Source organism: Hirundo rustica, chromosome 5, assembly GCF_015227805.2.
Source record: "Hirundo rustica isolate bHirRus1 chromosome 5, bHirRus1.pri.v3, whole genome shotgun sequence".
NCBI lineage: Eukaryota > Metazoa > Chordata > Aves > Passeriformes > Hirundinidae > Hirundo > Hirundo rustica.
In genome coordinates this window covers 1126096-1153742 of record NC_053454.1, presented here as the reverse complement: position 1 = coordinate 1153742, position 27647 = coordinate 1126096, and the positions used below count along the sequence as shown (strand labels likewise).

General features: G+C 55.9%; 1 protein-coding gene across 2 annotated transcripts; it reads right to left on the bottom strand.

Moving 5' to 3' along the window:
• Positions 1–45: 45 nt before the first annotated feature.
• IDH3B (isocitrate dehydrogenase (NAD(+)) 3 non-catalytic subunit beta) lies at positions 46–27647 on the bottom strand. 2 transcript variants are annotated; one of them, XM_040063939.2, is made up of 12 exons: positions 27586–27647; positions 26879–26959; positions 21108–21200; positions 20384–20504; positions 19518–19584; positions 17248–17380; positions 7718–7851; positions 6780–6882; positions 3448–3594; positions 3272–3366; positions 3125–3185; positions 46–161 (listed from the first exon to the last, which is right to left on the bottom strand). In XM_040063939.2, the coding sequence occupies exons 1-12, from the start codon at positions 27619–27621 to the stop codon at positions 81–83; spliced, it is 1152 nt and encodes a 383-aa protein (XP_039919873.1). In that variant the 5' UTR covers positions 27622–27647; the 3' UTR covers positions 46–80. The 2 variants fall into 2 exon arrangements, with proteins under 2 accessions (XP_039919873.1, XP_039919872.1); XM_040063938.2 differs by lacking the exon at positions 46–161 and adding an exon at positions 300–2260.

Below are 27647 nucleotides of genomic sequence, written 5' to 3'. Positions count from 1 at the left end.
GCTCAGCCCGTCGCCAGCCCCACCCCGGCCCCAGGACACCACACGGACGCGCCTGAGCCGCTTTATTGGAGTCACCGGGGTCACTGCGCCTCCAGGGCGTCAATCACGGCCTGCGTGAACTCCATGGAGGTGGAGTAGCCCCCCATGTCCGCCGTGCGCACCTGCAAGGAGACGGGAGGTTAGGGACCCGCGGGGGCTCCCCCCGAGCCGGCGCTGCGCCCCACGGCCCGCTGCGGCTCCGCTCCGGCGTCGCCCCCGGCCCGTCTCAGCGCCCCAAAAGCTGCAGGGCGGGGCAGAGGGAAGCGTTAACCCTTTATTAGCAAAGCGGCAATACAGCACGACGCGATGGCACCGGGGTTACGGGATCGAGCCCCTCCCTTCCCCGGGTGTGGCTCAGAGCCCCGGAATGCCCAAATTCCCATGGATTGGGGGGTGCGGGGCGCAGCCCCCACCCCGTCCCAGTCTGGAGTGTGCCAAGGTCACCCCGTGCCCGGAACTGTCCCTGTGCCAGGAGCTGCCGGAGGGTGGGATGGCGCCCTGGTTATTGCTGGAAGCGGGATAATGGGGTGGGATAACGGGGGCATGGGGGGATCCCACAATCGCTGGTCCCGCGGGAATGGGGGCACCACAGTTGGTGAGGATCCCATGGAAACGGAGGTCCCGTGCGAAACCCCACAAACACAACTGGTCCCATGGGAATGGGGATCCCACAATCAGGGATCCCATAGGAATGGCGATCCCACAATCCCATTGGTCCCACAGTCACAAGGACCCCATAGGAATAGCGATCCCATAGTCAGGTGTCCCATGGGAATGGGGATCCCATAGTCAGGAATTCCACGGGAATGGGTTCCCTGTCCAAGGTCCTATTTCCACAGGGATCCAAAAATCCCGTTGGTCCAACAGTCACAAGAACCCGATAGAAACAGGGATCCCATAGTCAGGTGTCCTATAGGAATGTGGATCCCACAATCCCATTGGTCCCACAGTCTCAAGGAACCCATAGGAGTAGGGATTCCATAGCCTGGGGTCCCATGGGAATGGGGTCCTATGGGAATGGAGATTCCACAATGAGGGATCCCATGGAAACTGGGTCCCACAGTCCAAGGTCCTGCTTCCACAGGGATCCAAAAATCCCATTGGTCCAACAGTCTCAAGGAACCCACAGGAGTAGGAATCCCAGTCAGGGGTCCCATGGGAATGGGGTCCCACAGTCACAAGAACCCCACAGTCAAGGGATCCCACAGGAATGAAGAACCTATGGGAATGGGGATCCCACAGTCACAGGGATCCCATGGGAATGGAGATCCCACAACCAGGGATCCCACAATCACAGGGATCCCATAGTCAGTGGTCCCATGGGAATGGGGTCCCACGGTCACAGGGATCCCACAGGAATGGGGTCCCATGGTCACAGGGATCCTATGGGAATGGGGTCATGGGGATCCTATGGGAATGGGGTCCCATGGTCACAGGGATCCTATGGGAATGGGGTCCCATGCTCACAGGGATCCCACAGGAATGGGGTCCCACAGTCACGGGGATCCCACAGGAATGGGGTCCCACGGTCACGGGGATCCTATGGGAATGGGGTCATGGGGATCCTATGGGAATGGGGTCCCATGGTCACAGGGATCCTATGGGAATGGGGTCCCATGCTCACAGGGATCCCACAGGAATGGGATCCCACAGTCACGGGGATCCCACAGGAATGGGGTCCCACGGTCACGGGGATCCTATGGGAATGGGATCCCACAATCACAGGGATCCCACAGGAATGGGATCCCACAATCACAGGGTTCCCACAGGAATGGGGTCCCATGGTCACAGGGATCCCACAGGAATGGGATCCCACAGGAATGGGGTCCCATGGTCACAGGGTTCCCACAGGAATGGGGTCCCACAATCAGGGATCCCACAGGAATGGGGTCCCACAATCAGGGATCCCACAGGAATGGGGTCCCATGGTCACAGGGATCCCACAGGAATGGGGTCCCACAATCAGGGATCCCACAGGAATGGGGTTCCCAAGGCTGGCTGGTCCCAATGCCCCCAGGAGCTGCCGGTGGGTCGGGGGCACTGCCCCATGCCCCCCAACACCCCGGGGAGCCCCCGTGGGGCGCTGCCCGCTGTGGGACGGGGGCTGGAGGCCGGGGCAGTGCCGGGGGCCCTACGCCCCGTAGTGGGGGTGCAGGTTGTCAATGACGGACTTGACGAAGTCGGAAGTGGTGGAGTAACCGCCCAGATCCCGAGTCCGGACCTGAAATCCAACACAGGGAGGGGAGAAACGGGAGAGAGGCGCCGGTGAACCGCGGGGATCGGATGGGACAGGGACAGGAGAGAGAGAGAGACACTCCAGAGCCCTGCCGGGACCTGGGGTGGGAACGGGGACATGGAAAGAGCCCTGCTGGGACCTGGGGTGGGAACGGGGACAGGGAACATCCCTGAGAGCCCTGCCAGGACCTGGGGTGGGAACGGGGACAGGGAACATCCCTGAGAGCCCTGCCAGGACCTGGGGTGGGAACGGGGACAGGGAACATCCCGGAGAGCCCTGCCAGGACCTGGGGTGGGAACGGGGACAGGGAACATCCCTGAGAGCCCTGCCGGGACCTGGGGTGGGAATGGGGACAGGGAACATCCCTGAGAGCCCTGCCGGGACCTGGGGTGGGAACGGGGACAGGGAACATCCCTGAGAGCCCTGCCGGGACCTGGGGTGGGAACGGGGACAGGGAACATCCCTGAGAGCCCTGCCAGGACCTGGGGTGGGAACGGGGACAGGGAACATCCCTCCCTGAGAGCCCTGCCAGGACCCAAACAGGGCCAGGGCCACGCAGGATCCCCCAGCCCTGCCAGAATTCCCTCCCTCGCCAGGACATGACCACAGGGGCTGGACACAGCTGTGGGCCCGGGATTGCAGCTGGAAGAGAGAGGAGAGGAGAGGAGCAAGAATTCCAGCTGGGATGAGGAGAGCAGCTGGAATTCCGGCGGGAGAGAGAGGACGAGTCAGAATTCCAGCTAGGAAGAGGAGAGCAGCTGGAATTCCGGCTGGGAAGAAGAAAGGAGCCCGAATTCCGGCTGCAGAGAGAGAACCCACCACCAGCCCTGCCCGCCGCCCCGCACTCACTTTTCCGCCTTTGATCACCTTCTTCACCGCGTCCGAGATCATGTTGGAGTGGTATTCCAGGCTGGAAAAGAGGCGGAAGCAGGGATCCAACCCCTCAGATCCCTCCCATGACCCCCCAGCCCCGGTTCCCCCCGGGCCCACGCGTACTTGAGGTGCCGCAGCATGTTGGAGGCCGAGAGCAGCATGGCCGTGGGGTTGGCGATGTTCCTGCCCACGGCCTGGGCGAAGGGATGCCGGGCTCCCTGCGGGGACAAAGCGTCCGTGGGAGCGCTCCCGGGCCCGGAATTCCCGCGGGGAAGGGCCCCGGGCCGCGCCCCGCTCACCAGCTCGAAGACGGCGTACTCGGCGCTGTAGCTCTCGCCCGGCACGACGCCGGCGCCGCCCACCAGCCCCGCGGCCAGGTTGTCCACGATGTTCCCGTAGAGGTTGGGCATCACCAGGACGTCGAACTGGTAGGGATTCTGCACCAGCTGGAGACGGGAGGTGGGATATGGGACACGGGATACGGGACACGGGAACGGAGACGGGAGGTGGGATATGGGACACGGGACAGGGGAACGGAGACGGGAGGTGGGATATGGGACACGGGATACGGGACACGGGACATGGGAACGGAGACGGGAGGTGGGATATGGGACACGGGACAGAGGACATGGGACATGGGAACGGGATATGGGACATGGGAACGGACACGGGACAGGGGACATGGGACATGGGATACGGACAGGGGACATGGGAATGGGATATGGGACATGGGAACGGACATGGGACAGGGGACATGGGGATGGGATATGGGACGTGGGAACGGACACAGGACATGGGACATGGGAATGGCCATGGGATATGGGACATGGGACACGGGACATGGGAATGGGGAATGGGAACGGACACAGGACATGGGACATGGGAACGGCCATGGGATACGGGACATGGGACACGGGAATGGGACAGGGGACATGGGGACAGGATATGGGACATGGGAATGGGGACGGGACATGGGAACGGACACAGGACAGGGGACATGGGAACGGCCATGGGATACAGGACATGGGACACGGGAATGGGACAGGGGACATGGGGACAGGATATGGGACATGGGAATGGGGACGGGATATGTGAACGGACATGGGACATGGGAACGGACACGGGACATGGGACATGGGAACGGCCATGGGATATGGGACATGGGACACGGGAATGGGACAGGGGACATGGGGACGGGATATGGGACATGGGGACGGGATATGGGACATGGGAACAGACACGGGATATGGGACACGGGATACGGGACATGGGACATGGGTCAGGGGGACGGGATATGGGACATGGGAATGGGGACGGGAATGGACATGGGATATGGACAGGGGACATGGGAACGGACATGGGACATGGGAATGGGACAGGGGACACAGGACATGGGACACAGGACATGGGGACAGGAATGGAACATGGGAATGGGACACAGGAATGGGACACAGGAATGGGACACGGGACATGGGGAAAGGAATGGAACATGGGAATGGGACACGGGAATGGGACAGGGGACATGGGTCAGGGGGACGGGATATGGGACATGGGAATGGGGACGGGAATGGACATGGGATATGGACAGGGGACATGGGAACGGACATGGGACATGGGAATGGGACAGGGGACACAGGACATGGGACACAGGACATGGAGACAGGAATGGAACATGGGAATGGGGATGGGAACGGACACGGGACATGGGACATGGGAACGGCCATGGGATATGGGACATGGGACACGGGAATGGGACAGGGGACAGGATATGGGACATGGGGACGGGATATGGGACATGGGAATGGGACACGGGATACGGGACATGGGACATGGGAACGGCCATGGGATATGGGACATGGGAATGGGGACGGGAATGGACATGGGACATGGACAGGGGACATGGGAACGGACATGGGACATGGGAATGGGACAGGGGACACAGGACATGGGGACAGGAATGGAACATGGGAATGGGACACAGGAATGGGACACAGGAATGGGACACAGGAATGGGACATGGGAATGGGACACAGGACATGGGGACAGGAATGGAACATGGGAATGGGACACAGGACATGGGACACGGGAATGGGAGATGGGACATGGGAATGGGGACGGGAATGGACACGGGATATGGACAGGGGACACGGGAACGGACATGGGACATGGGAATGCGACAGGGGACACAGGACATGGGACACAGGACATGGGGATGGGAATGGAACATGGGAATGGGGATGGGAACGGACACGGGACATGGGACAGGGGACATGGGACACGGGACATGGGAGATGGGACATGGGAATGGGGACGGGAATGGACATGGGATATGGACAGGGGACACGGGAACGGACATGGGACATGGGAATGCGACAGGGGACACAGGACATGGGACACAGGACATGGGGACAGGAATGGAACATGGGAATGGGACACGGGACATGGGGACGGGAATGGAACATGGGAATGGGGATGGGAACGGACACAGGACATGGGACACGGGGATGGGAACGGACACGAGATATGGGAATGGGAGACAGGACATGGGAATGGGACATGGGAACAGACACAGGACACGGGAATGGGACACAGGACATGGGGACAGGAATGGGACATGGGACACAGGAATGGGGATGGGAACGGACACGAGACATGGGAATGGGAGACAGGACATGGGACAGGGGATGGGAATGGGGATGGGAACGGGACACGGGATATGGGAATGGGATATGGGTCACAGGAATGGGGATGGGAACGGGACACGGGAACAGGGACAGGAATGGGACACAGGATATGGGAATGGGACACAGGACATGGGAATGGGGACAGGAATGGACACGGGAATGGGAATGGACACGGGACACAGGAATGGGGACAGGGACAGGAAAGGACACAGGAATGGGGACGGGAACGGGGCAGAGTGCTTGGAACGGGAGCTCCAAGGCGTCCCCGAATCGTTCCACGCTCAGCACAAACGCCTGGAGCAGCAGCCACAGGACTGGGGAGGTTTTAGGGATGCGAAGGGGAGTTTTTAGGGATGCGAAGGGGAGTTTTTAGGGATGTGAAGGGGAGTTTTTAGGGATGCGAAGGGGAGTTTTTAGGGATGTGAACACGCCCAGCCCCGGTGAGGCTGCAGGAACCCAGCTGAACAGCACCAAATCCCCACAAATTCACCCCAGGAGGAGCATGGGGAGCAGAGCTGGGAATGTTGGGAATGCTGGGAATGCTGGAAAAGCTCCTGCCTGGCACGGGGACAACCCTGGAATGTGTCCAGGCTTGGAGGTTCCAGCTCCTCAGGGGGTGGGCAGGGACCAGGAACGGGGAGCAGGAACGGGGACAAGGAACGGGGACAAGGAACGGGGACAAGGAACGGGGACAAGGAACGGGGACAAGGAACGGGGAGCAGGAACGGGGACAAGGAACGGGGAGCAGGAACGGGGACAAGGGAACGGGGACAAGGGAACGGGGACAAGGAATGGGGACAAGGAACGGGGAGCAGGAACAGGGAGCAGGAGCAGGAGCGGGGAGCAGAACGGGGAGCAGGAGCGGGGAGCAGGAACGGGGAGCAGGAGCAGGAGCGAGGAGCAGGAATGGGGATCAGGAGCAGGGACCCCCCCGGGCCGTGTCCCACCTGCATGCAGCAGTTGTCGATGATCATGGTGTCGAATTTGATCTTGGGGTAGAGCTCGGCCACCTCCTTGCAGCACTGCAGGAACAGCCCGTCCCCCAGCTTCCTGCCGCGGAACAGCGCAAGGGGCGGGCTGGGGCGGAGCAGGGAGAGCCCGAACGCTCCAGGGGATCCCGCAGGAGCTCCCACACCCCCCGGGGATCCTCATCCCGCTCCTCCCCCTGCTCTCCCTCACGGGGATCTGTCCCAAGGGAGCCGGTGCTGATCCCAACGATCCCACGGTCCGTGGGGGCTGTCGCTGGGAATTGCTGGACGCGGATTTAGGGATAAATGTGATTCCGGAGTCGGTGTCCGGCTCGCTGCTGGCTGGGAAAAGCTCCGGTCCCAGGGGAATCCCGGTTTTCCCTCACCCACAGAGCGGGATCACGGAATTACGGGGTGCTTTGGGTGGGGAGGGACCTTGAAGTTAATTGATCCCGTGGGCAGGTGTGGGGGTGCTCCAGCCTGGTTTTGGACATTGCAGGGATCCAGGGGCGGCCACAGCAGATCTGGGAATTCCAGAATCCCATCCCAGCCAGGAATTCCTCCTCAATTCTCCCCTTTCCCAGTGGAAGCCATTCCCTGTGTCCCGTCCCTCCAGCCCTCGTCCCTCTCCACCTCTCCCCTTTAGGAGCTCTGAGTTTTCCCTGGATTTTTCCCCCTTTCTCCAGCTGAACATTCCCAGCTCTCCCACCACTCCCTGCCCTCATCCCCCCGCTCCCCAAAACTTCCCAAACCCTGACATTTTCGGGTTGGGAATCACCCTTTCTCAGCCCAACAGCCGCGGCTGGATGGAGTGACAGCCAGGGATCCACGCCAGGCAGGAATCCCCACCCAAGGCCCCAGGTGGCACTGCGGGGACGGGGGAGGTGGCACTGAGGTGGCACTGAGGTGGCACTCACATGATGTTGGCCTTGTGCACGGCCGTCACCTTGGCCCGGCCCTTCTTGGTGGCGTAGTCGAAGGCGAACTTGGCGATGCGCTGGGACTTGGCCCTGGTGATGATCTTGAGGCACTCGATGACGCCCTTGGCGCTCTGGGGGGACACCGGGGACATCAGGGGACACCAGGGACACCAGGGACAGCAGGTGACATCAGGGACATCAGGGGGACACCAGGAGGACACCAGGGGACACCAGGGGGACATGCGGGACACCAGGGGGACACCGGGGGGACACCGGGGTGACACCAGGGACACCAGGGGGACACCAGGTGACATCAGGGACACCAGGGGGACACCAGGGGGACACCAGGGGGACATTGGGGGGGACACCAGGTGACACCAGAGGGACACCGGGGGGACACCAGGGGACACCAGGTGACACCAGGGGACACCAGGGACACCAGGGTGACACCTCAGCCTGTCCCTGCGCCCACCCTGCCCCAGGCTCCCTCCCCTCCCTTATTTATTTCAGTTAAATACTTCTTATCGTCACCCTTTTGTTCCAAGTGCTAAAGAGTTCTCGCTGTCACCTTTTAATGCCAGTTACTGAACGGTTCTTATCGTGGTCACCGCTTTATTTCAGTTATTTAATGGTTCTCATCATAATTTCGCTTTAATTATTAAGTAGTTCTTATCATCACCTTGTAATGTTAATTATTGAATGGTTCTTATCGTGGTCACCAGCTTGTTTCGATTATTTAATTGCTCTCCTCATCACCGTTTTCCTTCAATTATTAAATTGTTCTCATTGTCACCATTTTGGTTCAATTATTTGATTGTTCTCATCATTGTCACCATCTTGTTCAATTATTTAATTGCTCTCATTGTCACCATTTTCCTTCAATTATTAAATTGTTCTCATTGTCACCGTTTTGTTGCAATTATTACGTTGTTTTTATCATCACCATTTTGTTTCGATTATTAAATTGTCCTCATCGTGGTCACCGTTTTGTTTCAATTATTTAATTGTTCTCATCATCATCACCATTTTATTTTAATTATTAAATTGTTCTTATCGTGGTCACCATTTTGTTTCAGTTATAAAACGGTTCTCATCATAATCATTTTAATTATTAAATTGTTCTCATCATCATCATCATCATTTTGTTTCAATTATTAAATTGTTCTCATCATCATCATTTTCTTTCAATTATTAAATTGTTCTCATCATAATAATTTTGTTTTAATTACCAAATATTTCTTATCATCACCTTTTAATTCCGATTATTACATTCTCCTTATCGTGGTCACGGGTTTTTTTCAGTTATTAAATTGTTCTCATCATAATAATTTTAATTATTAAATTGTTCTCATCATCACCACCATTTTGTTTCAATTAATAAGTTATCCTGACCACGGTCACTGTTTTGTTTCCATTATTAAATTGTTTTTATCATCACAATTTTGTTTCAGTTATTAAACTGCTCTGATCCCACCCACGTTTTCCTTCCATTTCCCTTTCCCCACTGTGGGAGGAGCTGTGTCCATTCCTGCCCAGGAACGATCCAGGCGCCACCGGCTCCTCTCCAGGATTATCCTGGGCTCGGTGTGCTCATATCCCAAACTATTCCCTGGGTTCGGTGTGCTCACATCCCAAACTATTCCCTGGGTTCGGTGTGCTCACATCCCAAACTATTCCCTGGGTTCGGTGTGCTCACATCCCAAACTATTCCCTGGGTTCGGTGTGCTCACATCCCAAACTATTCCCTGGGGATGGATGTGCTCACATCCCAAACTATTCCCTGGGTTCGATGTGCTCACATCCCAAACTATTCCCTGGGGATGGATGTGCTCACATCCCAAACTATTCCCTGGGGATGGATGTGCTCACATCCCAAACTATTCCCTGGGTTCGGTGTGCTCACATCCCAAACTATTCCCTGGGTTCGGTGTGCTCACATCCCAAACTATTCCCTGGGTTCAGTGTGCTCACATCCCAAACTATTCCCTGGGGATGGATGTGCTCACATCCCAAACTATTCCCTGGGTTCGGTGTGCTCACATCCCAAACTATTCCCTGGGTTCGGTGTGCTCACATCCCAAACTATTCCCTGGGGATGGATGTGCTCACATCCCAAACTATTCCCTGGGGATGGATGTGCTCACATCCCAAACTATTCCCTGGGTTCGGTGTGCTCACATCCCAAACTATTCCCTGGGGATGGATGTGCTCACATCCCAAACTATTCCCTGGGGATGGATGTGCTCACATCCCAAACTATTCCCTGGGGATGGATGTGCTCACATCCCAAACTATTCCCTGGGTTCTGTGTGCTCACATCCCAAACTATTCCCTGGGTTCAGTGTGCTCACATCCCAAACTATTCCCTGGGTTCGGTGTGCTCACATCCCAAACTATTCCCTGGGGATGGATGTGCTCACATCCCAAACTATTCCCTGGGTTCGGTGTGCTCACATCCCAAACTATTCCCTGGGTTCGGTGTGCTCACATCCCAAACTATTCCCTGGGTTCAGTGTGCTCACATCCCAAACTATTCCCTGGGGATGGATGTGCTCACATCCCAAACTATTCCCTGGGTTCGGTGTGCTCACATCCCAAACTATTCCCTGGGTTCGGTGTGCTCACATCCCAAACTATTCCCTGGGGATGGATGTGCTCACATCCCAAACTATTCCCTGGGGATGGATGTGCTCACATCCCAAACTATTCCCTGGGTTCGGTGTGCTCACATCCCAAACTATTCCCTGGGGATGGATGTGCTCACATCCCAAACTATTCCCTGGGGATGGATGTGCTCACATCCCAAACTATTCCCTGGGTTTGGTGTGCTCACATCCCAAACTATTCCCTGGGTTCAGTGTGCTCACATCCCAAACTATTCCCTGGGTTCTGTGTGCTCACATCCCAAACTATTCCCTGGGTTCAGTGTGCTCACATCCCAAACTATTCCCTGGGTTCTGTGTGCTCACATCCCAAACTATTCCCTGGGTTCCGTCTGCTCACATCCCAAACTATTCCCTGGGTTTGGTGTGCTCACATCCCAAACTATTCCCTGGGCTCAGTGTGCTCACATCCCAAACTATTCCCTGGGGATGGATGTGCTCACATCCCAAACTATTCCCTGGGTTCAGTGTGCTCACATCCCAAACTATTCCCTGGGGATGGATGTGCTCACATCCCAAACTATTCCCTGGGGATGGATGTGCTCATATCCCAAACTATTCCCTGGGTTCAGTGTGCTCACATCCCAAACTATTCCCTGGGTTCGGTGTGCTCACATCCCAAACTATTCCCTGGGGATGGATGTGCTCACATCCCAAACTATTCCCTGGGTTCGGTGTGCTCACATCCCAAACTATTCCCTGGGTTCGGTGTGCTCACATCCCAAACTATTCCCTGGGGATGGATGTGCTCATATCCCAAACTATTCCCTGGGGATGGATGTGCTCACATCCCAAACTATTCCCTGGGGATGGATGTGCTCATATCCCAAACTATTCCCTGGGGATGGATGTGCTCACATCCCAAACTATTCCCTGGGTTTGGTGTGCTCACATCCCAAACTATTCCCTGGGTTCAGTGTGCTCACATCCCAAACTATTCCCTGGGTTCAGTGTGCTCACATCCCAAACTATTCCCTGGGTTCGGTGTGCTCACATCCCAAACTATTCCCTGGGGATGGATGTGCTCACATCCCAAACTATTCCCTGGGTTCAGTGTGCTCACATCCCAAACTATTCCCTGGGTTCGGTGTGCTCACATCCCAAACTATTCCCTGGGGATGGATGTGCTCATATCCCAAACTATTCCCTGGGGATGGATGTGCTCACATCCCAAACTATTCCCTGGGGATGGATGTGCTCACATCCCAAACTATTCCCTGGGTTCGGTGTGCTCACATCCCAAACTATTCCCTGGGGATGGATGTGCTCACATCCCAAACTATTCCCTGGGGATGGATGTGCTCACATCCCAAACTATTCCCTGGGTTTGGTGTGCTCACATCCCAAACTATTCCCTGGGGATGGATGTGCTCACATCCCAAACTATTCCCTGGGGATGGATGTGCTCACATCCCAAACTATTCCCTGGGGATGGATGTGCTCACATCCCAAACTATTCCCTGGGGATGGATGTGCTCACATCCCAAACTATTCCCTGGGTTTGGTGTGCTCATATCCCAAACTATTCCCTGGGTTCAGTGTGCTCACATCCCAAAACATTCCCTGATTGCACTGCTCTGGGCAGGCCCAGGGTGTGCTGAGCAGGGAATCCATCAGGGAATCCATCAGGGAATCAATTGTGGAATCAATGAGGGAATCAGGGAATCCACCAGGGAAGAGTCAGGGAATGAGTCAGGGAATCCACCAGGGAACCCATCAGGGAATCAATGAAGGAATCAATCAGGGAATCCATCAGGGAATCCATCAGGGCGTCAGGGCATCAGTCAGGGAATTAATCAGGGAATCCATCAGGGAATCAACCAGGGAATCAACCAGGGAATCCATCAGGGAAATCAGGGAATCCATCAGGGAAATCAGGGAATCCATCAGGGAATTAATCAGGGCATCAATCAGGGAATTAATCAGGGAATCCGTCAGGGAATGGGCTGGGTTGGAGAGACCTCAGCGCTCATCCCATCCCACCCAGGGACAGCTCCCCTTATCCCAGCTGGATCCAAACCCATCCAACCTGGCCTTGGGCACTGCCAGGGATCCAGGGGCGGCCACAGCAAACCTGGGAATTCCAGAATTCCAGCCAGGAATTCCTGCCCAAGATCCCAATCTCCCCTTTCCCAGTGGGAGCCATTCCCTGTGTCCTGTCCCTCCATCCCCTGTCCCCAGTCCCTCTCCACCTCTTCCCTTTAGGAGCTGTGAGTTTTCCCTGGATTTTCCCTCTCCAGGGAACGTTCCCAGGCTCACCTCGTGCTCCAGCGAGCTGTACCCCTTTAGGAGCTGTGAGTTTTCCCTGGATTTTCCCTTTTCCAGGGAACGTTCCCAGGCTCACCTCGTGCTCCAGCGAGCTGTACTCCTTTAGGAGCTGTGAGTTTTCCCTGGATTTTCCCTTTTCCAGGAACGTTCCCAGGCTCACCTCGTGCTCCAGCGAGCTGTACCCCTTTAGGAGCTGTGAGTTTTCCCTGGATTTTCCCTCTCCAGGGAACGTTCCCAGGCTCACCTCGTGCTCCAGCCAGCTGTACTCCTTTAGGAGCTGTGAGTTTTCCCTGGATTTTCCCTTCCCAGGAACGTTCCCAGGCTCACCTCGTGTTCCAGCCAGCTGTACCCCTTTAGGAGCTGTGAGTTTTCCCTGGATTTTCCCTTCCCAGGAACGTTCCCAGGCTCACCTCGTGCTCCAGCGAGCTGTACCCCTTTAGGAGCTGTCAGTTTTCCCTGGATTTTCCCTCTCCAGGGAACGTTCCCAGGCTCACCTCGTGCTCCAGCGAGCTGTACTCCTTCAGGAGCTGTGAGTTTTCCCTGGATTTTCCCTTCCCAGGGAATGTTCCCAGGCTCACCTCGTGCTCCAGTGAGCTGTACCCCTTTAGGAGCTGTGAGTTTTCCCTGGATTTTCCCTCTCCCAGGGAACGTTCCCAGGCTCACCTCGTGCTCCAGCGAGCTGTACTCCTTTAGGAGCTGTGAGTTTTCCCTGGATTTTCCCTCTCCCAGGGAACGTTCCCAGGCTCACCTCGTGCTCCAGCCAGCTGTACTCCTTTAGGAGCTGTGAGTTTTCCCTGGATTTTCCCTTCCCAGGGAACGTTCCCAGGCTCACCTCGTGCTCCAGCCAGCTGTACCCCTTTAGGAGCTGTGAGTTTTCCCTGGATTTTCCCTCTCCAGGGAACGTTCCCAGGCTCACCTCGTGCTCCAGCCAGCTGTACCCCTTTAGGAGCTGTGAGTTTTCCCTGGATTTTCCCTCTCCAGGGAACGTTCCCAGGCTCACCTCGTGCTCCAGTGAGCTGTACCCCTTTAGGAGCTGTGAGTTTTCCCTGGATTTTCCCTTTTCCAGGAACGTTCCCAGGCTCACCTCGTGCTCCAGCGAGCTGTACCCCTTTAGGAGCTGTGAGTTTTCCCTGGATTTTCCCTTTTCCAGGAACGTTCCCAGGCTCACCTCGTGCTCCAGTGAGCTGTACCCCTTTAGGAGCTGTGAGTTTTCCCTGGATTTTCCCTTCCCAGGGAATGTTCCCAGGCTCACCTCGTGCTCCAGCCAGCTGTACCCCTTTAGGAGCTGTGAGTTTTCCCTGGATTTTCCCTCTCCAGGAATGTTCCCAGACTCACCTCGTGCTCCAGCCAGCTGTACCCCTTTAGGAGCTGTGAGTTTTCCCTGGATTTTCCCTCTCCCAGGAACGTTCCCAGGCTCACCTCGTGCTCCAGCGAGCTGTACTCCTTTAGGAGCTGTGAGTTTTCCCTGGATTTTCCCTCTCCAGGGAACGTTCCCAGGCTCACCTCGTGCTCCAACGAGCTGTACCCCTTTAGGAGCTGTGAGTTTTCCCTGGATTTTCCCTTCCCAGGAACGTTCCCAGGCTCACCTCGTGCTCCAGCGAGCTGTACCCCTTTAGGAGCTGTGAGTTTTCCCTGGATTTTCCCTTTTCCAGGAACATTCCCAGGCTCACCTCATGCTCCAGCGAGCTGTACCCCTTTAGGAGCTGTGAGTTTTCCCTGGATTTTCCCTCTCCAGGAATGTTCCCAGGCTCACCTCGTGCTCCAGCCAGCTGTACCCCTTTAGGAGCTCTGAGTTTTCCCTGGATTTTCCCTTTTCCAGGAACGTTCCCAGGCTCACCTCGTGCTCCAGTGAGCTGTACTCCTTTAGGAGCTGTGAGTTTTCCCTGGATTTTCCCTTTTCCAGGAACGTTCCCAGACTCACCTCGTGCTCCAGCCAGCTGTACCCCTTTAGGAGCTGTGAGTTTTCCCTGGATTTTCCCTTTTCCAGGAACGTTCCCAGGCTCACATCGTGCTCCAGCGAGCTGTACCCCTTTAGGAGCTGTGAGTTTTCCCTGGATTTTCCCTTCCCAGGGAACGTTCCCAGGCTCACATCGTGCTCCAGCCAGCTGTACTCCTTTAGGAGCTGTGAGTTTTCCCTGGATTTTCCCTTCCCAGGGAATGTTCCCAGGCTCACCTCGTGCTCCAGCGAGCTGTACCCCTTTAGGAGCCGTGAGTTTTCCCTGGATTTTCCCTTTTCCAGGGAACGTTCCCAGGCTCACCTCGTGCTCCAGCGAGCTGTACCCCTTTAGCTGTGAGTTTTCCCTGGATTTTCCCTTCCCAGGAACGTTCCCAGGCTCACCTCGTGCTCCAGCCAGCTGTACCCCTTTAGGAGCCGTGAGTTTTCCCTGGATTTTCCCTTTTCCAGGGAACGTTCCCAGGCTCACCTCGTGCTCCAGCGAGCTGTACCCCTTTAGCTGTGAGTTTTCCCTGGATTTTCCCTTCCCAGGAACGTTCCCAGGCTCACCTCGTGCTCCAGCCAGCTGTACCCCTTTAGGAGCTGTGAGTTTTCCCTGGATTTTCCCTTTTCCAGGAACGTTCCCAGGCTCACCTCGTGCTCCAGCGAGCTGTACCCCTTTAGGAGCTGTCAGTTTTCCCTGGATTTTCCCTTCCCAGGGAACGTTCCCAGGCTCACCTCGTGCTCCAGCGAGCTGTACTCCTTTAGGAGCTGTGAGTTTTCCCTGGATTTTCCCTCTCCAGGAATGTTCCCAGGCTCACCTCGTGCTCCAGCGAGCTGTACTCCTTTAGGAGCTGTGAGTTTTCCCTGGATTTTCCCTCTCCCAGGGAACGTTCCCAGGCTCACCTCGTGCTCCAGCCAGCTGTACTCCTTTAGGAGCTGTGAGTTTTCCCTGGATTTTCCCTTCCCAGGGAACGTTCCCAGGCTCACATCGTGCTCCAGCGAGCTGTACTCCTTTAGGAGCTGTGAGTTTTCCCTGGATTTTCCCTCTCCAGGGAACGTTCCCAGGCTCACCTCGTGCTCCAGCCAGCTGTACCCCTTTAGGAGCTGTGAGTTTTCCCTGGATTTTCCCTCTCCAGGAACGTTCCCAGGCTCACCTCGTGCTCCAGCCAGCTGTACCCCTTTAGGAGCTGTGAGTTTTCCCTGGATTTTCCCTTTTCCAGAAGGTTCCCAGGCTCACCTCGTGCTCCAGCCAGCTGTACCCCTTTAGGAGCTGTGAGTTTTCCCTGGATTTTCCCTTCCCAGGGAACGTTCCCAGGCTCACCTCGTGCTCCAGCCAGCTGTACCCCTTTAGGAGCTGTGAGTTTTCCCTGGATTTTCCCTTTTCCAGAACGTTCCCAGGCTCACCTCGTGCTCCAGCGAGCTGTACTCCTTTAGGAGCTGTGAGTTTTCCCTGGATTTTCCCTTTTCCAGAAGGTTCCCAGGCTCACCTCGTGCTCCAGCCAGCTGTACCCCTTTAGGAGCTGTGAGTTTTCCCTGGATTTTCCCTTTTCCAGGAACATTCCCAGGCTCACCTCGTGCTCCAGCGAGCTGTACTCCTTTAGGAGCTGTGAGTTTTCCCTGGATTTTCCCTTCCCAGGGAACGTTCCCAGGCTCACTCGTGCTCCAGCGAGCTGTACCCCTTTAGGAGCTGTGAGTTTTCCCTGGATTTTCCCTTTTCCAGGGAATGTTCCCAGGCTCACCTCGTGCTCCAGCCAGCTGTACCCCTTTAGGAGCTGTGAGTTTTCCCTGGATTTTCCCTCTCCAGGGAACGTTCCCAGGCTCACCTCGTGCTCCAGCGAGCTGTACCCCTTTAGGAGCTGTGAGTTTTCCCTGGATTTTCCCTTTTCCAGGGAATGTTCCCAGGCTCACCTCGTACTCCAGCGAGCTGTACTCCTTTAGGAGCTGTGAGTTTTCCCTGGATTTTCCCTTTTCCAGGAACGTTTCCAGGCTCACCTCGTGCTCCAGCCAGCTGTACCCCTTTAGGAGCTGTGAGTTTTCCCTGGATTTTCCCTTCCCAGGGAACGTTCCCAGGCTCACCTCGTGCTCCAGCCAGCTGTACTCCTTTAGGAGCTGTCAGTTTTCCCTGGATTTTCCCTTCCCGGGAACGTTCCCAGGCTCACCTCGTGCTCCAGCCAGCTGTACCCCTTTAGGAGCTGTGAGTTTTCCCTGGATTTTCCCTTTTCCAGAACGTTCCCAGGCTCACCTCGTGCTCCAGCCAGCTGTACTCCTTTAGGAGCTGTGAGTTTTCCCTGGATTTTCCCTCTCCAGGGAACGTTCCCAGGCTCACCTCGTGCTCCAGCCAGCTGTACCCCTTTAGGAGCTGTGAGTTTTCCCTGGATTTTCCCTCTCCAGGGAACGTTCCCAGGCTCACCTCGTGCTCCAGCGAGCTGTACCCCTTTAGGAGCTGTGAGTTTTCCCTGGATTTTCCCTCTCCAGGGAACGTTCCCAGGCTCACCTCGTGCTCCAGCGAGCTGTACCCCTTTAGGAGCTGTGAGTTTTCCCTGGATTTTCCCTTTTCCAGAAGGTTCCCAGGCTCACCTCGTGCTCCAGCGAGCTGTACCCCTTTAGGAGCTGTGAGTTTTCCCTGGATTTTCCCTTTTCCAGAAGGTTCCCAGGCTCACCTCGTGCTCCAGCGAGCTGTACTCCCCCTCGGTCTGCTCGCGGATGATCACCAGGTCCAGGTTGTTGTGCCGCGTCTGGTACCCAGGGAGGCTCTTGACGTGAACAACGTTGGCAAAGAGATCCAGCTTCCTCCTGGGACACACGGGGACAGAGGGGACACACGGACACGGGGACAAAGAGACATGGGGACACACGGACAAGGGGACAAAGAGACACGGGGACACACGGACAAGGGGACACAGGGGACAGACGGACACATGGACAGATGGACATGGGGACACACGGACAGATGGACACATGGACATGGGGACACAGGGACAGGCAGACACGGGGACACAGGGGACAGACGGACAGATGGACATGGGGACACACGGACAGATGGACACACGGACAGATGGACACACGGACAGATGGACATGGGGACACATGGGGACACGGGGACATGGGGGACAGGGACACATGAGGACAGGGGGACACAGGGGGACAGACAGACACACGGAGAGGGAACACGGGACAGATGGACACAGGGTCACAGGGACATGGGGACACAGGTCACAGGGACACACGGACACGGGGACACAGGGACAGCGTCACCTGGGGCTGCTCTGGGTCACTCTGTCCCCTCTGAGGGTTGGGGACACCCACGGGGAGCAGGGACAGCTCCTGGATCATCCCTCAGTAACTGCCCAATAACTCATTAATTAATCAATGGGGATAGCTCCTGATCATCCCCCAGTAACTGCCCAATAACTCATTAATTAATTAATGGGGACAGCTCCTGATCATCCCTCAGTAACTGCCCAATAACTCATTAATTAATTAATAGGGACAGCTCCTGGATCATCCCTCAGTAACTGCCCAATAACTCATTAATTAATCAATGGGGACAGCTCCTGGATCATCCCTCAGTAACTGCCCAATAACTCATTAATTAATTAATGGGGATAGCTCCTGATCATCCCTCAGTAACTGCCCAATAACTCATTAATTAATCAATGGGGACAGCTCCTGGATCATCCCTCACTAACTGCCCAATAACTCATTAATTAATCAATGGGGACAGCTCCTGGATCATCCCCCAGTAACTGCCCAATAACTCATTAATTAATCAATGGGGACAGCTCCTGCATCATCCCCCAGTAACTGCCCAATAACTCATTAATTAATCAATGGGGACAGCTCCTGATCATCCCTCAGTAACTGCCCAATAACTCATTAATTAATTAATGGGGATAGCTCCTGGATCATCCCTCAGTAACTGCCCAATAACTCAATTATTAATTAACAGGGACAGCTCCTGGATCATCCCCCAGTAACTGCCCAATAACTCATTGATTAATTAATGGGGACAGCTCCTGATCATCCCTCAGTAACTGCCCAATAACTCATTAATTAATTAATGGGGACAGCTCCTGGATCATCCCTCAGTAACTGCCCAATAACTCATTAATTAATCAATGGGGACAGCTCCTGCATCATCCCCCAGTAACTGCCCAATAACTCATTAATTAATTAATGGGGAAAGCTCCTGGATCATCCCTCAGTAACTGCCCAATAACTCATTAATTAATCAATGGGGATAGCTCCTGGATCATCCCTCAGTAACTGCCCAATAACTCATTAATTAATCAATGGGGATAGCTCCTGGATCATCCCTCAATAACTGCCCAATAACTCATTAATTAATCAATGGGGACAGCTCCTGGATCATCCCCCAATAACTGCCCAATAACTCATTAATTAATCAATGGGGACAGCTCCTGCATCATCCCTCAGTAACTGCCCAATAACTCATTAATTAATTCATGGGGATAGCTCCTGATCATCCCTCAATAATTGCCCAATAACTCATTAATTAATTCATGGGGATAGCTCCTGGATCATCCCTCAGTAACTGCCCAATAACTCATTGATTAATTAATGGGGACAGCTCCTGATCATCCCTCAATAACTGCCCAATAACTCATTAATTAATCAATGGGGACAGCTCCTGGATCATCCCTCAATAACTGCCCAATAACTCATTGATTAATTAATGGGGACATCCCGGCCATGGGCGGTCCCTCAGGAGTTCTGCCTCCCAATTACTCATTAATCAGTAATTAACATTTTAATTTCCCCGCCACTCCCCGGTGTCCCACTGAACCGGGACAGCTCCCGGTGTTTCGTTTCCCAGCCTCCTTCTCCTCTGCCCCGTTAACTCAATTAATGATTCACTAATGAAGTTAATTATTAAGTTAATTAGTTAATTAACTTCCCGGGCGCTCACCTGAGCCTCATGTCATAGGACGCCAGGTCTCCCTTGTGGGACATCTCCATGGGCGTGTGGATCTTCCCTGCAGGACACGGAGCGGGAATCGTCCCCAAATCCCACAAAAAACCTCCCCTGGCACCGCCTGAGGGGACAATCCCGCACAGGGGACGGGGACACGGGGACAGGGACACGGGGACAGGGCAGGGACAGGGCAGGGACAGGGACACAGGGACAGGGACACGGGGACAGGGACACGGGACAGGGACACGGGACAGGGACACAGGGACAGGGACACAGGGACCAGCAACACAGGGACATGGGACAGGGACATGGGGACACAGGACAGGGACACAGACACAGGGGACAGGGGACAGGGGACAGGGAACAGGGACACAGGGGCAGGGACACAGGGACAGGGACACAGGGACATGGGGACACAGGACAGGGACACAGGGACCAGCGACACAGGGACATGGGACAGGGACACAGGGACACAGGACAGGGACACAGGGACAGGGACATGGGGACACAGGACAGGGACACAGGGACAGGGGACAGGGACATGGGGACACAGGACAGGGACACAGGGACAGGGGACAGGGACACAGGGAACAGGGACACAGGGAACAGGGAGAGGGACACAGGGACACAGGGGCAGGGACACAGGGACATGGGGACACAGGACAGGGACACAGGGACAGGGACACAGGGACATGGGGACACAGGACAGGGACACAGGGACAGGAGACAGGGACACAGGGACATGGGGACACAGGACAGGGACACAGGGACAGGGACACAGGGACATGGGGACACAGGGACATGGGGACACAGGACAGGGACACAGGGCCAGGGCCAGGGCCACCCCAGCAGGTGCTCACCGATCAGAGCCACCTTGCTCTCCTTCATGGAATCCACCACGCGGTCCAGCTTCTCCTCGGACGCCGTGTTCTGCACCTCGCTCAGGTGGTGCTCGTCGAAGATGACGGGGACATTGCCGGCCTGGCGCGGGGACAGGGCCACCAGGGGTCACAGGGACACCCAGGGGTCACTGAGGGTCACCCGGGGTCACCCAGGGACACCCAGGGGTCACTGAGGGCCACCCGGGGTCACCCGGGGTCACCCGGGGTCACCCAGGGACACTCAGCGACATACAGGGACATGGAGGGACACTGAGGGACAACTAGGGACACTCAGTGACAGCCAGGGACAGCCAGGGACATCCAGGGACACCCCAGGGACACTCAGTGACACCCAGATACACTCAGGGACACCCCGGGTCACCTAGACACCCAGGGACACCCCAGTGACAACCCAGTGACACTTAGGGGATACCCCGTGACACCCAGGGACACTCAGGGACACCCAGTGACACTCAGGGGACACCCAGCGACAGCCCGTGACACCCAGGGTCACCCAGACACCCAGTGACACTCAGGGACACCCCGTGACACTCAAGGACACCCAGGGACACTTAGGGGATACCCCGTGACACCCAGGGACACTCAGGGACACCCCAGTGACACCCAGGGTCACCCAGTGACACCCCAGTGACACCCAGTGACACCCAGGCCAGCCGCCGGTGTCCCCCGGGTGCGGCCGTACCTTGAACACCTCCTTGACGGCGTGCATGAGCTCGGGCCCCACGCCGTCCCCCGGCAGCATCGTCACCTGGAACGTCCCCTCGGCCTTGCGCGACTGCCGAGACACCGCGGGGTCACCCCACAGGGCAGGGGTCACCCCACAGGGCAGGGGTCACCCCACAGCACAGGGGTCACCCCACAGTGCAGGGGTCACCCCACAGCAGAGGGGTCACCCCACAGGGGAGGGGTCACCCCAAAGGAGAGGGGTCACCCCACAGCGCAGGGGTCACCCCACAGCGCAGGGGTCACCCCAAAGGAGAGGGGTCACCCCACAGCACAGGGGTCACCCCAAAGGAGAGGGGTCACCCCACAGCGCAGGGGTCACCCCACAGCACAGGGGTCACCCCACAGCGCAGGGGTCACCCCACAGCGCGGGGGTCACCCCACAGCGCAGGGGTCACCCCACAGCGCAGGGTCACCCCAAAGCAGAGGGGTCACCCCACAGCGCAGGGGTCACCCCACAGGGCAGGGGTCACCCCACAGCGCAGGGGTCACCCCAAAGGGATGGGGTCACCCCACAGGGGAGGGGTCACCCCAAAGGGATGGGGTCACCCCACAGCGCAGGGGTCACCCCAAAGGAGAGGGGTCACCCCACAGGGGAGGGGTCACCCCAAAGGGATGGGGTCACCCCACAGGGGAGGGGTCACCCTACAGCGCAGGGGTCACCCCACAGGGGAGGGGTCACCCCAAAGGGATGGGGTCACCCCACAGCGCAGGGGTCACCCCAAAGGAGAGGGGTCACCCCACAGCACAGGGGTCACCCCAAAGGGATGGGGTCACCCCACAGCAGAGGGGTCATCCCAAAGGAGAGGGGTCACCCCACAGCAGAGGGGTCACCCCACAGCGCAGGGGTCACCCCAAAGGAGCAGGGTCACCCCAGGGGTCACCCCAGAGCAGCAGGGTCACCCCAGAGCAGCGGGGTCACCCCAGAGGGGGGCACAGGGACCCCCTGAGCGATGCCCACACCCCTGAGGACACGGAAATCCCAGATTTTTGGGGTCACGGATTGTTGGGGTTGGGAAGTGCCCAGGCCACCTCTGAGCGTGTCCCCAAGTGCCACATCCCACGGGTGGGGCTCCACCACTGCGCTTCCCAGGAGCAGAATTCCCGGAATCCAACCCAAACCTCCTGGCACAGCCTGGGGCCGTGTCCCCTTGTGCTGTCCCCTCCTGCAGAGCCGGGGTCCCCCCTGATCCCCCTTTTCTCCAGGCTCAGCCTCTCCTGCTGCTCCAGCCCCTTCCCTAAATCCATTTTTTTGGCCCTGGACACGCTCCAGCCCCTCCAAGCCTTGTCCTGAGATGTCAATCCCTGTCCCTGTGCCACCCCGGCGGTGACACCAGCCCTGAGCGCACCCGACACCAGAGAGAGCCTTCTCCTCAATCAGCACTTCCAGAAATAACCTCTCCCTCCGAATCCCCTCACTCCCGCTCCCTCAGGATCCCAGGGACTTTAAACAGTCATTTCAGCAGGAATTTTCCCAAAATCCAACCCAGTATCAGCCTGGTCTCCCTGAATTCCCACATCCCTCACCGTTTTTAACAGGAATTTCCCCCAAATCCAACCCAGTATCAGCCCAACGTTCCTGAATTCCCTCATTCCTCACCGTTTTTAACAGGAATTTCCCCAAAATCCAGCCCAATATCAGCCCAATGTTCCTGAATTCCCTCATTCCTCACCGTTTTTAACAGGAATTTCCCCAAAATCCAACCCAATATCAGCCCAATGTTCCTGAATTCCCACATCCCTCACCATTTTTAACAGGAATTTCCCCAAAATCCAACCCAATATCAGCCCAATGTTCCTGAATTCCCTCATTCCTCACCGTTTTTAACAGGAATTTTCCCAATATCCAACCCAATATCAGCCTGGTCTCCCTGAATTCCAACATCCCTCACCATTTTTAACAGGAATTTCCCCAATATCCAACCCAATATCAGCCCAATGTTCCTGAATTCCCTCATTCCCGCTCCCTCAGGATCCCAGGGAATTTTGCACAGCCATTTTTAGCAAGAATTTTCCCAAAATCCAACCCAAATCTCTGCAGGGATGAGGATTCCCCCTCCCAGTTCCCTTTCCAGGAGGAATTTCCCCAAAATCCAGCCCAATATCATTGAGGAATTCCCTCATCCCTCACCGTTTTTAACAGGAATTTCCCCAAAATCCAGCCCAATACCAGCCTGGTGTTCCTGAATTCCCTCATTCCTCACCGTTTTTAACAGGAATTTCCCCCAAATCCAGCCCAATATCAGCCCAATGTTCCTGAATTCCCTCATTCCTCACCACTTTTAACAGGAATTTCCCCAAAATCCAACCCAATATCAACCTGGTGTTCCTGAATTCCCTCATTCCTCACCATTTTTAACAGGAATTTCCCCAAAATCCAACCCAATATCAGCCTGGTGTTCCTGAATTCCCTCACTCCTGCTCCCTCAGGATCCCAGGGAATTTTGCACAACCATTTTTAGGAGGAATTTCCCCAAAATCCAACCCAGTATCAGCCCGATGTTCCTAAATTCCCTCATTCCTCACCATTTTTAGCAGGAATTTCCCCAATATCCAACCCAAATCTCTTCAGGGATGAGGATTTCCCCAGTATCTGGCCCAGTATCAGCCTGGTGTTCCTGAATTCCCTCATTCCTCATCATTTTTAGCAGGAATTTCCCCAAAATCCAACCCAATGTTCCCGAATTCCCTCACTCCTGCTCCCTCAGGATCTCAGGGAATTTTGCACAGCCATTTTTAGGAGGAATTTCCCCAAAATCCAACCCAATATCAGCCTGGTGTTCCTGAACTCCCTCACTCCCGCTCCCTCAGGATCCCAGGCAAATTTAAACAGCCATTTCAGCAGGAATTTCCCCCAAATCCAACCCAATATCAGCCCAATGTTCCTGAATTCCCTCATCCCTCACCGTTTCTAACAGGAATTTCCCCAATATCCAACCCAATATCAGCCCAATGTTCCTGAATTCCCTCATCCCTCACCGTTTTTAACAGGAATTTTCCCAATATCCAACCCAATATCAGCCCAATGTTCCTGAATTCCCTCATTCCTCACCATTTTTAACAGGAATTTCCCCAATATCCAAGCCAGTATCAGCCCAATGTTCCTAAACTCCCTCACTTTCGCTCCCTCAGGATCCCAGGAAACTTGAAACAGCCATTTCAGCAGGAATTTTCCCAAAATCCAACCCAATATCGTTGAGGAATTCCCTCATTCCTCACCGTTTTTAACAGGAATTTCCCCAAAATCCAGCCCAATATCAGCCCAACGTTCCTGAATTCCCTCATTCCTCACCGTTTTTAACAGGAATTTCCCCAAAATCCAGCCCAATATCAGCCTGGTGTTCCTGAACTCCCTCACTCTCGCTCCCTCAGGATCCCACGGAATTTTGCACAGCCATTTTTAGCAGGAATTTTCCCAAAATCCAACCCAAATCTCTTCAGGGATGAGGATTTCCCCAATATCCAACCTGGTACAGCCCAGTGTTCCTGAATTCCCACATCCCTCACCATTTTTAGCAGGAATTTCCCCAATATCAGCTTGGTGTTCCTGAATTCCCTCACTCCTGCTCCCTCAGGAACTCAGGGAATTTTGCACAGCCATTTTTAGGAGGAATTTTCCCAAAATCCAACTCAATATCAGCCTGGTGTTCCTAAATTCCCTCATTCCTCACCATTTTTAGCAGGAATTTCCCCAACATCCAACCCAAATCTCTTCAGGGGTGAGGATTTCCCCAGTATCTGGCCCAGTATCAGCCTGGTGTTCCTGAATTCCCTCATTCCTCATCATTTTTAGCAGTAATTTCCCCAAAATCCAGCCCAGCACCAGCCCAATGTTCCTGAATTCCCTCACTCCTGCTCCCTCAGGATCTCAGGGAATTCTGCAGCGCCAATTTTTGCAGGAATTTCCCCAAAATCCAACCCAATGTTCCCGAATTCCCTCACTCCTGCTCCCTCAGGATCTCAGGGAATTTTGCACAGCCATTTTTAGGAGGAATTTCCCCAAAATCCAACTCAATATCAGCCTGGTGTTCCTAAATTCCCTCATTCCTCACCATTTTTAGCAGGAATTTCCCCAAAATCCAGCCCAGGACCAGCCCAATGTTCCCAAATTCTCTGACTCCTGCTCCCTCAGGATCTCAGGGAATTCTGCAGAGCCAATTTTTGCAGGAATCCCCCCAAAATCCAACCCAATGTTCCCGAATTCCCTCACTCCTGCTCCCTCAGGATCTCAGGGAATTCTGCAGAGCCAATTTTAGCAGGAATTTCCCCAAAATCCAGCCCAATGTTCCCGAATTCCCTCAATCCTGCTCCCTCAGGATCTCAGGGAATTCTGCAGAGCAAATTTTAGCAGGAATTTCCCCAAAATCCAACCCAATGTTCCCGAATCCCCTCACTCCTGCTCCCTCAGGATCTCAGGGAATTCTGCAGAGCCAATTTTTGCAGGAATTCCCCCAAAATCCAATCCAATGTTCCCGAATCCCCTCAATCCTGCTCCCTCAGGATCTCAGGGAATTCTGCAGAGCCAATTTTTGCAGGAATTCCCCCAAAATCCAATCCAATGTTCCCGAATTCCCTCAATCCTGCTCCCTCAGGATCTCAGGGAATTCTGCAGAACTAATTTTTGCAGGAATTCCCCCAAAATCCAATCCAATGTTCCCGAATTCCCTCACTCCTGCTCCCTCAGGATCTCAGGGAATTCTGCAGAGCCAATTTTTGCAGGAATTTCCCCAAAATCCAACCCAATGTTCCCGAATTCCCTCACTCCTGCTCCCTCAGGATCTCAGGGAATTCTGCAGAGCCAATTTTTGCAGGAATTTCCCCAAAATCCAACCCAATGTTCCCGAATTCCCTCACTCCTGCTCCCTCAGGATCTCAGGGAATTCTGCAGAGCCAATTTTTGCAGGAATTTCCCCAAAATCCAACCCAATGTTCCCGAATTCCCTCACTCCTGCTCCCTCAGGATCTCAGGGAATTCTGCAGAGCCAATTTTAGCAGGAATTTCCCCAAAACCCAACCCAATGTTCCCGAATTCCCTCACTCCTGCTCCCTCAGGATCTCAGGGAATTCTGCAGAGCCAATTTTTGCAGGAATTTCCCCAAAATCCAACCCAATGTTCCCGAATTCCCTCACTCCCGCTCCCTCCGGATGCCGTGGAATTTTGCCAATCCCCATTTCACCCCTGGGACATCCCACCCATCCCTTCCCCTTCTTCCCACTCCCACCCTGTCCTCCCCACCGATGCCAAACTTCCTCAGGGCAGAATTCCCATTCCCCAGCCCCAACCCGGGAATTCTCCAGCCCCAGCAATTCCAGGGACTCCCCGGGATTCCAGGAGGGAGCAGGGGAGGGAGGAAAGCTGAGAGTCACGAATCGGGAGCTTTAAATACTCCGGAATCGAATTTCCCCCGGGAAGGGCAGTGCTGGGCCCGGCTCAAGGTCACGCACACACCCAGGGAACGAGTCCTTCCCTCAACATTTCCAAGGGAATCAGGGAATTTTCTGGCCGGGAAAATCCTCAGAGACCCCGCCCCGGGCACCGCCTCTGAGCGTGTCCCCAAGCGCCACATCCGCGGGGCTCTCAAACCCCATTCAGGCCGGGAAAATTCTCCAAAATCCCACCCAAACCTCACCCTGAGGCCGTCTCCCCTCGTTCCCTACCCTCCTCCCCTCTGTCAGGGAGTTTTGGGGGGTCCCGATCCCCGGTTTTTTTTTCCCCCCAAATCTGCTCACCTTGGCCTGGGCTTGCTGCAGGAGCGCGGCCGAGCTGCCCAGCCCTCGCCACAGCCCGAGGCTCTGGGCACGCAGGAGGCCCTGGGGGTGCCGGGGCAGGGGGGTTCGGAGGTCAGGAAGGCCCGTGGGGAGGTGCCCCCCACCCACAAAATCCTCCCGCCTTCCCCGTTCCTCCCAGCCCGAAGGAGTCACCCCCGAAATGAGCACCCGCAAAACAGCCTGAACATCCCCAGCCGGCCCCGACCTCACCCGGACCGAGCCCCCAGACCCGGACCGAGCCCCCAGACCCGGACTGAGCCCCCCAAACCCCGTCTGACCCTCCCCAGCCCTCACTGACCGCACTCAGCCCTCAGAGACCCCCTCAGACCTCACTGACCCCCCTCAGCCCTCAGAGAGGCCCCTCAGCCCTCACTGACCGCACTCAGCCCTCAGAGACCCCCTCAGCCCTCATGGACCCCCCTCAGCCCTCACTGACCCCACCCAGCCCTCATGGACCCCCCTCAGCCCTCAGAGACCCTCTCCTCAGCCCTCACCGACCCCTCGCTCAGCCCGGTGAAGGATGAGGTCAGACGCCGTTTGACCCCTCCCAGACCCTCCTAACCCGATGTCCCCACCCCAGGGCGATCCCCTACCCTCATCCCGGCCCCTCAGCCCCCATCACGGAGCCCGTTCTCCCTTCACCGCCCCTTGTCCCGGTGCCCCCTCACCGCCGCCGCCGCCCGTCCCGCGCTGAGCGCCGCCATCTTTGCGGGCCCAGAATGCACCGCGG